At 48.4% G+C, this 9467-nt stretch overlaps 3 protein-coding genes across 3 annotated transcripts; 1 reads left to right on the top strand and 2 right to left on the bottom strand.

Moving 5' to 3' along the window:
* Nucleotides 1-1006: 1006 nt before the first annotated feature.
* On the bottom strand, nt 1007-2704 carry btgE (putative cell wall glucanase (Scw11); the record flags this gene model as incomplete). The annotated part of the gene is made up of 1 exon (XM_040796140.1): nt 1007-2704. One exon carries the CDS (start codon nt 2702-2704, stop codon nt 1007-1009), a length of 1698 nt encoding a protein of 565 aa, XP_040650678.1.
* A 3880-nt stretch (nt 2705-6584) lies between these two features.
* Nucleotides 6585-6940, top strand: PGRI_084250 (uncharacterized protein; the record flags this gene model as incomplete). The annotated part of the gene is made up of 3 exons (XM_040796139.1): nt 6585-6683; nt 6748-6875; nt 6925-6940. 3 exons carry the CDS (start codon nt 6585-6587, stop codon nt 6938-6940), a joined length of 243 nt encoding a protein of 80 aa, XP_040650677.1.
* A 592-nt stretch (nt 6941-7532) lies between these two features.
* Nucleotides 7533-9213, bottom strand: coaT (acetyl-CoA hydrolase ACH1; the record flags this gene model as incomplete). Its single annotated transcript, XM_040796138.1, has 3 exons — nt 7533-8726; nt 8778-9018; nt 9071-9213. The coding sequence occupies 3 exons, from the start codon at nt 9211-9213 to the stop codon at nt 7533-7535; spliced, it is 1578 nt and encodes a 525-aa protein (XP_040650676.1).
* Between the last annotated feature and the right edge of the window lie 254 nt (nt 9214-9467).

Here is a 9467-nt window from a genome sequence, read left to right as displayed (position 1 = left end):
TCCAATGTTGAAGATGAACTGGGCACCCTCTATAATCAGGTATATTGTCCCGAATAGTGGGCGTAGAATCACAGGTCATTCGTGGAAGGCGTTTCTGTAGAGCTCTTCGTATATTTCGGACATCTTGGGGGGTGTATGGATGGTAGAAGGATGGATGGTGTAGGAGGTGAGAGGAGAGTAACAATTAGGGAGTAGATGGAGAAGAAAATTAGATGGATAGCAAGAAATGTCGTCAGTATCTTTGGTAGTCTGGTCAAGGTTAAAAGAACCATGGTCCCGGGGGAAGTCAGATGGGTACTTTTCCTATTTGGGAAGTATGACTTTCGCTACTCAACGACACTTGAAGGCGTATGGGTACATACTACTAGTACTGTTTCAGCTTTACTGAACCTCTAAATCTCTCTCTTTGCTTTGATCTAGTCAGAACTGAAACATTCCAAACACTGCTGCAGGTATAGCGAAGAAGGGGATGATGAGTAGACCAATAGTTTAGGATCCCGACAATAGACTCGATTAGTACAACATAGCAAGGAACGTACGTGAAGGGCTCACATTGGAATGCGAATGGCATGTGCGGGAAATTAAGGGAGCTTATGGGGCCTAGATTCGGATTTAAATCTGGTCTGGGGCCATCTAGAGAAGCCCACGGGGGCCAAATGATCTAAGCAGATGGAAGTTAAGTCAAGGACATTACCTAGGAATCAATGTGCAGAGCTACGATACAAACTACATGATACAAGGAAAGACTACCGTATGAAAATCGTGAGAAGGCATAAATGAGCAAATATACACACGACTAAAAACATAAACAAAGAGATCAAAAGGTGCAAGGTCAGTAGACAACGTCAAATAAAAGGTGTATCTACCAAGGCAAATTTAAAATAGAGTCCAAGAAGAGAAGAAAGGGCCGGTAGACCAAGGCCAGAGAAAGGTAAAACTCCTAGTCCTCCTGTACAAGTTTTGCATTTGCAGAACTAACAAAAAATTTCAAAAATCCATAAGGCGCTTAGAAGACGCCAGAGCATCCCCAGTGCTGCTCGACGTTGAACTCACCGGGGTTCTTCCAGGTGTCATCGGAGTAGGAGAAGAAGATGGACTTGGAGCCAACGTGCTTGGCGATGGACTTGATGGCAGCAGCCTGCTGGGAGGGACCGGGGATAGCGGCACCGTTGGGGTTACCGGCGTTGGGCCAGCCGGTCTCGAGGTTGATGACGTCCTTTCCGCCACAGATCTTCTCGAGCTCCTCGAACTCGCCCTTGGTGAACTCACCGGCCTGCTCGGCGGTGACGTCGGCGTTGAAGAAGGGGTGGATGTTGGCACCGACGATGTCGACGGCGGCGCAGAGAGCGCCGGGGCCGTGCTGCTGCCAGACGTTGATGGGCTCGGTGGTGGTGATCAGACCGGTGTAACCGGCGGCCTTGAAGCTGCTGGAAGCGGACTGGATGAAGCCGGCCAGGGTGGAGGCATCGACGGCACCGGACTGAATGGCCTCGTTACCGACAACGATCAGCTCGACCATGTCCCACTGGGCCCACTTGGAGATCTCGGTGACCTGCTCCTGGGCACCGGCGGTACCGGAGCCATCAATGAAGACACCCATGATGATGCTGATGCTGAGCTCCTTGCAGGCGTCACCGATGAACTCGATACCACTGCAGTCGGTGGAGTAGACACGGATGAGGTTGAAGCCCTTGCTCTTGATGACAGTAAGGTCCTTGAGAACCTCCTGCTTAGTCTTGCACTGACCATCAGCGGTGTAGGGAGAGTAGGTCATACCCCACTGACCCTCACCGAGCTCGGTGGGGACACCACCAGTGGGCTTGCTGACGGCGGAGGTCTTGGAGCTGGTGGGCTTGGTGGTGACAACGGGAGCGGCGGTGGTGGTAGCAACAACAGTGGTGGGAGCGGGAGCGGGAGCGGTGGTGGAAGCCAGAGCATCAGTAGGGGCAGGGCAGACGTAGGTGTAGTCAGTGCGGGTCACAGTGATAACGCTCTCATCCTGGGTGTAGGTACCGGGGACAACGGTGTGAGGAGTAGGGTAGACCAGAACGGTGCTGGTGGGCACAGAGGTGGTGGTAGGAGGCACAACGGTGTAGGTACCAGCGGAGGGGCAGACGTAGGTGGTGGTCTCAATGACACTGGTCACGGTGCTGCCGGAAGGCTTGACAGTGGCGTAGGGGCAGGTGACAGTGGTGGCAGTCGAGACAATGGTGGTAACACCACCGTAGGTGTGGGTACCGCTGGGGATATCAGTGGAGGTGGCACCGCAGACGGTGGTGGTGTCGCGGACAGTGATGGTGGTGGCCGGGATGGTGAAGATACCGGTGGAGGGGAAAGTGCTAACACCGGGAGTGGGCAGCTCAACGGCGGGAGTGCTGGAGGTGGCCGGGGCGGAAGAAGCCGAGACGGTAACAGTCAAAGTGCTGGTGCTGGTCGAGTGCACAGTGCTGGTGAGAGTGGTGGTAGACTCGGGGACGGGAGTCGAGGTCTCAATAGGGACCAGGGTAGCGTCACCGTAGTAGGTGATGACCTTGGTGACGCAGCCGCAAGTCTCTCCGGGGTTCAGAGGGATGGTCGAGGTGACGGCGGAGGCCCAGCTGCTGGAAGCAGCCTCACGACGCTGGTGGAAAGCGTCATGGCGACGGTGAACACCGTCAGCCATGGCAGAGCCGACCAAGGCGGCGGCGAAAATAGCTCCCTTCATGATGAACAGATAATATCAAAAAGAAGGAATGCCCGCTGAACGAGTGAAGCGGTGATAGAATCGAAGGGTTGGGAAGATCAAAGGAGAGGGGGGCACGCAAGGCCTTTTGTTGGAGAAATGGTTACCGGGGGGGAAGTTTAGGGGAAAGAGAGAAAAGGAGAAAAAAGACCATAAAACAGGACTTGTATAGATACAGGTCCACCGATCGTGAATTTTGAATTTAATTACACTAAAATTGGCCTAAAATTACCCCCCTGGACGAGTCTAGATGTGTGTATTCAGGGACATTATAAATTTCATTGGTTGAGATATTCGACACCCGAGTGTTGTCTCTGTGTGGTTGGCCCGCACGGCTCGGGTAGTGGAGATTGGTATATTTGGTATTTATTCCATAGATACATTTGATTTGTTATATGAGATGCAGGTACAAAATTATATTCTCGCCCAACGGTTAGAGGGATACTTCCAAGGTTCTGTACGAGTTCAGTATCTAAACATCGGTCACTCCGTAGTCCATACTCCGTACTATTATTATCAAAACATCGCACGGATCGTCAACTGCCCTCCCCTTTTCTTTTCGGCCCCAGTGTTAAAATAGTGTCTCACACCCAGAATAGTCCTTACCGCTGTGAGGGTCTTCAGCTCCTAACTTGAAAAGCCACATACCAACTCCGTAAACGAGGCCAAGGTTTCAAATGTCCTGTCATACCATGTAAGGCACCACTGCCCCTCTGTGGCTTTCTCGGTGGCAAACCGAGCAACCCTCGGTGCCTACTTACCCAGGGTAATATCTTCAAAAACTGAATCTGTGGAGCAGAACGGCTTCATCGCAATGTTCCATCACAAAAAGTAAGACAAACAATTTCCCCGTCAAAAGCCAAAATCCAAAAAACCAAACAAAACGGGAAATTATCTTTCTGCGCCATGTGGGGCGAGATATCATAGCGCACTCGACCAGTCCCAAATTGGAAAGGTGGCAGGTGAATTGGGGTTTAGCCCAAACTCTGATTGGTTGAGGCGCAGCCTCTAATTTCCGCCCTGCCGATCTTTGATTAGTTCACAATACAGGTATCACTCAATTTTATGAATTACCCAAATTATACGAGTTCTTTTTTCTTTACTCCGTATGTTGTACATCGAATTACTAAGGAGCATCAGCGCCAAGAATCTTACAATTGTTTTGAATCCCCATGTGTTCGTAACTCAAACCCAATTGTTCATTTATACCAACAGACATCCTGCCCTACGGAAACAACATTGAACACATCACCTTTTGCTTGCTGTTAAGTATGCGTTGTTTTTTCCCCTGACGATCTCTAGAGGTACACACGCAAGCCGATCACCTAGCCTGAAGCCAAAAATAGTTATTGATGGGGCAGGAAGCTTGAATTGTTCAATTAACCGTGCCAAATAGGAAAGACCTCCTAGTGACCCGGACTATAGCCATTTCACTAGTGGCCGTTTCAAAAGGAAACAGAACACTGTAGCCTGACCATGCGATACAACCGCACCCACGCTGGAGTACGAGGTACAGTTTGCAAGTCTACAGGAATGGAAGCAGATATATACAACATAACGAACAAACTTCTGCCATTCCATGTACCCAGTGCTGATCACAATGAGGATGAGAGTCTGGAACTCTTCGACTGGCGATCACAACTCTTCCTTGGGGTAGATCACGGATGCTGGGGCACAGCCGAGTATTGTGTCTTGTGGAGATTGCCGCGGTATTACTTACGGAATTTTAGAACAGCTAGCGCCTGACTCCTGAAAAGTGTCTTACGCTATTTTGCACTCAATAGTGTTGTTTAGGCTGATAATTCCGGGGATTGAGATTATTGACTGTGAAGGTAAAGAGTTTCGAAGGAGATGAAATCGTGTATTGAGGCCCAGTCCGAATAATGAATAGCCATTGACCCACGTGTAAATAACCGTATACAACATACAAATGAAAAGACAACTCAACGCTCCAGACCGCCGAAATACTCTTGGCCCAAAAGGATCGAGGGCTTTCGGAGGGAACAACCGGAGTTGGGTTTAGGTCAAGGCTTGGCAACACCCTTTTTGAGGTTATTCAGGGGCAGGGGTGGCCAGCACACCGAAAACATGGTGGATTTGGGATTTGGAACATCGATTCTATTTGTACGAAGCCCATTGTGGCGATTTTCTATCAGCCTTGTTATGGTTTTAATTAAAACGTTCCAAGGTCCCAAGGGTCCTCCAACGGTGTGGGTTATGTTCCGGGGAAATTTCTGCAGCCAAACCGATTTTCCCTGCATATGACTGTTTCTTCCAAGGTTTTGATATGTCAAATTTGAGTTAACATTCCAGAGATCTGTATCAGACACGCCACATGGTGATATTGGAATGTACGGAATACCTCACACTCCATACTTCCATACCTCAATCTTCAAATACCTCATTTCTCACAATTCCATTATTCCTGATACTTATTTATCAGCTATCACTAATGTTTCGGAGCTATCTCCGTACGGTCTCAGAGCATAGTAGGTTCTTATAATCAGGCCAAGCGTCTAATACAGTGTTCCAAGGTTGGGCGCTTAACAATTACATAGTCACATCTAGTATCGTTGGGTCGGCAAGACATTCGATTCTTTCTCTTTGCTGGAAATGTAAAACACGAAAAATGTCAAGTGATGGACTCCAGCCTAATATCCTTATCCCGGGACGGATCCGACAACCATCTTCCAGTCATTCTCGTGTCTGGCGCTGGAAGTCCGAATACAAAGCAACATGTCAGCTGCAGCCCGACCGTCGTGGACAATCGTGGTTCTCGGTTCTACATTCTGATACTCAGGTAAATGTCATTTCATCTAGATTACATATTACCTACCTCATCTTTGATGTATGCCCGACGCTGGAGGTTGATGAAGCCGTATGAAAATATAGACGTCGAGGAATAACAGCGGCGATGGAAGAATATCATATAATCAATAGTTAGATCTATGAATCAATTTGTTAGACTGTATAACTGACTTCTTCACTGTTTAACCAGATAGATGTTTTCAATTATTGTAGTTATGTGCAGCGGTTTGTCTGGTGGATGTCCGCATTCGTCTGCTATGCTACACAATCGACTTGCGGCCGGACAATGTCATCATTCGTATGAAAAGCCATGAATGTGTGGATGAAATCGGATGGATCAACAGCGATGACAGAAACGGATTGTTGTGTTGTGTTGGATTGTCAAATATTGTAACTGAAGTAAGTGCACTGAATATATCTCTTCCAACTTTCATGAAACTCTCCAGAATTGCACAATATACCAACAAGCACTCCCAAGTAAATATTATCACACCAGATACTACAACAGCTCTAATATATTCTAATCGTTATACCAAAGTGATAGTAATTCCTATTTTCATCGAAGGATCAAATCTGACCATCACCATGCCACCCGATCATGCCACACAAAAAAAGTACACCCAATCATCTGACTTCAAATAACAATCGGTCAGATAACAGGATTCATTCTCTAACTACTAACCCCAGAATGGGATAATCCAAAGCAAATCGCACCATATCCCCGACGTCACCAACTCCCACTACTAGTATTTTCTGACTCGATGCCACCCGGATAATACGAATCCGAATACATCATGCTATCAAATGCCCTAGACAGGACAGCCTCATCCCGCGATCCAGCTTGTCGGAATTGAGATGGCTGATGCTGTCAGGCCATGCTATGCGCTTTGATGTTGATGTATATAAGGGCATGTTGCACGAGTTCGTTCTTCATCAAAGACATTCTTAACAAACACGTTCTATAATATCTACTTCTGATATCTGATACTTGATACTTCATATCTGATTTGATACTCTATCAACAACAACCTAATCCAACAACCCACAAACCAAAATGCCCGCTCAAACCAAAACAACCGATAGCGAACACGCCCGTCTACAAAATGACTACGGCGCAGACTACTGGGTCCGAAGTTCCGCTCAACAGCATCGGGTACGTATCCACCTTCCACCTCAACCTCAACCTCTATATAGGTATATAGCTAACATCCCCAAAGCGCGCAACAGCCGGACGAGGCCTTTTCGCCGGACTACAAGATGTGAAGCACTACAACGTCGATCACGGCTGGGCTCAGCGCAAGTCTGAGCCTGCGCAGCCTGGGATTCTTGGGTCGCTTTGGAGTCGGTATGTTTATATTATCTGGGTTTAGGGTTGGATAATGCTGACTTATTAGACTCGTTGGGATCTGATCTTTTGGGTATTTCTCCGGTTCAGATTCGATTCTAGACTCTTATATGGGGACTAAAAGGGGATTAAGATGAGATGATTTTATGCTTTTCTTTTTGGTGTTGGGATTTTGTTTGAGATGTTATTATACCATGTCTTTTTAGGAGTTTGATTTAAGATTTGGTTTTTATACAATTTATTCGAAGTTTGACTTGTTCATGCTATTTGCATCTAATATAGATATGTTCAATCTTTCCTATATAGTAGGTTTCATTCCATAGCAAAGGAAATGATTCAAAACTTAGTATGGACTGAATATAGAATTCTATGCTCTACATTGTACACGAATCAGCAGAGATGTAATATCCATGAACGAGACATAATTATGCAGTCCACTAGATTAATAGTCAAATCTACTTCATATAATAGTGCCTCTACCTATTATCCTAACATAGCTGTCTAACAGCAAGCCACCTACTCCATACATCTCACTACAATCTACCAAACAAATCAAAGGAAAAACTTATATTCCAACATTGTATAATATGTACAAAACCGCTAATAGATTACCAAACGCCGACGCATAGCCTTTAGAACAAGGTATTGCATATCAATTTACTCCCAAGAAGTAATCTTCATGGTACCCTTCTCCTGAAGATTCTTGTGCATATTGAAAGCCTGGAAAAGCATATGCGGCTCATGACCCATACCCTTACGCAGACACTCGAATTCCGCCCGATCAAGGTAATCAGTAAGAATAGGCGTGTAATCAGGGTGCGAGCAGTTCTTGATAATGACACGGGCACGCTCACGAGGCGACAATCCACGAACATCAGCAAGACCCTGCTCGGTAACGACGACGTCGAGATCGTGCTCGGTTTGATCGATGTGTGTCGCGAATGGAACGATGCAGCTCACACCCGTGGGATCGGTCTTGGTCGGACGTGCGGACGGTGTGTGCATGATACTGTACTTGGAGTTACGGAGGAAATCGGCGGAACCGCCGAGTCCGTTGAGCATGCGTGAGCCCATCACGCAGGTGCTGTTGGCGTGTGCGTAGATGTCGACTTCGACGGGGGTGTTCATGCCGATGCAGCCGAGACGACGGATGATCTCTGGGGAGTTGGAGACTTGTTGCGAGCGGAGGAGGAGCTTTCCTGCGTAGCGTTCCCAGTTGTCGTAGAAGCGCTTGAAGCCGTCGGGGGAGAAGCGGATGGAGGTTGCGGTTGCGAAGTCGAGGTTGCCGCTGTCGAAGAGGTCGAGGAAGGAGTCTTGGAGGACTTCGGTCCAGACCTTGAGGTTCTTGAAATCGGCACCGCCCTTGCTGAGGCCGCCCACGACGGCGTTGGCGATGTTGCCGATGCCGGATTGGATGGGGAGGAGGTTGGGCGGGAGGCGGCCGTGGTGGACCTCGTGCTTCAGGAACTCGATCAGGTTCGAGGCGATGGCCTGCGAGCCTTCGTCCTCGGGGGCGTTGGGCAGAGTCTGGTCGGGGTAGTTGGACTCGACAATGGCGACGACCTTCTCAGGGTCGATGGGGATGTAGCTGGTTCCGATGCGGTCCTCGGGAGCCATGATGAGGTAGGGCTTGCGGCCGGGAGGCAGGTCGGAGCAGGTGATGTCGTGCAGACCTTCGAAGGAGGGCATGGCGGTGTTCACTTCGATGATGACCTTGTCGGCCATCTGGATCAGCTCGGGAGATGCACCGACAGAGGCACCGGGGATGATGCCTCCGTTCTCGGTAATGGCGGAAGCCTCGACGACTGCCACATCGATTGAGGGCTTGGCCTTGTTCAGAGTGTACCAGCCCTAGGGAAGGTTAGCGGGTTGTTTTTTCTCTTCGAAGATGTCCAGACTTACGTAGACCAAATCCGAAGGGAACATGCTCAGATGCTTATCGAAGAACTTGATCTGGCCGTTGTTGATTCCCTTGGCAATTTCCTTTCCGACTTGGTGAGGGCTGCGGCGCTCAATCATGTTCAAACGGGCCCAGCGGCTCTCGGTCTCTGCGCCAGAGGAGGCACCGACAAACAGGTTGTACTTCAGCTGTCCCTGGAGGTTGTTCTTCTCAACATGGTCTGCGAGAGCAATGGGAACCATCCTGGATCGACGTTAGTGTTTTGTTCTCACATTCAATGGTCTGTGTTACATACTTGGGGTAACCGACACCGGTGAATCCGGACCAGCCGATGTACGTGCCATTGGGGAAATGGTGAATGAGATCCTCAGCTTTGGCAAGCTTTTTCAGATACGATGGGCGCCGTACGCGGCTCTTCAATAGGGCCGAAGCAGACATGATGAATGGTAGAGGGGAGAGTGTCTGGGAAAAAAAGAAGAAGAAGGGGATCTGGGGGTATAAGTATTTTCTTCAACCCCACGGGCAAAGGTCTCCACACAATGGCCGACAGCTCCGGAAGAATGGAAGTTTTTGAAATTGGTTACTATAAAAGATGGTGGGGTGTATAATAGTAGTTGGAATATAATTGTATAGCTCCAATTGAATTAATTGAATTCCAAAGAAATTATATCTTCTATCCTTTTATCGTCTAT

The sequence above is a fragment of the Penicillium griseofulvum genome, assembly GCF_001561935.1.
Source record: "Penicillium griseofulvum strain PG3 chromosome Unknown contig_10, whole genome shotgun sequence".
Lineage (NCBI taxonomy): Eukaryota > Fungi > Ascomycota > Eurotiomycetes > Eurotiales > Aspergillaceae > Penicillium > Penicillium griseofulvum.
This window is presented reverse-complemented; position numbering and strand designations above follow the sequence as displayed.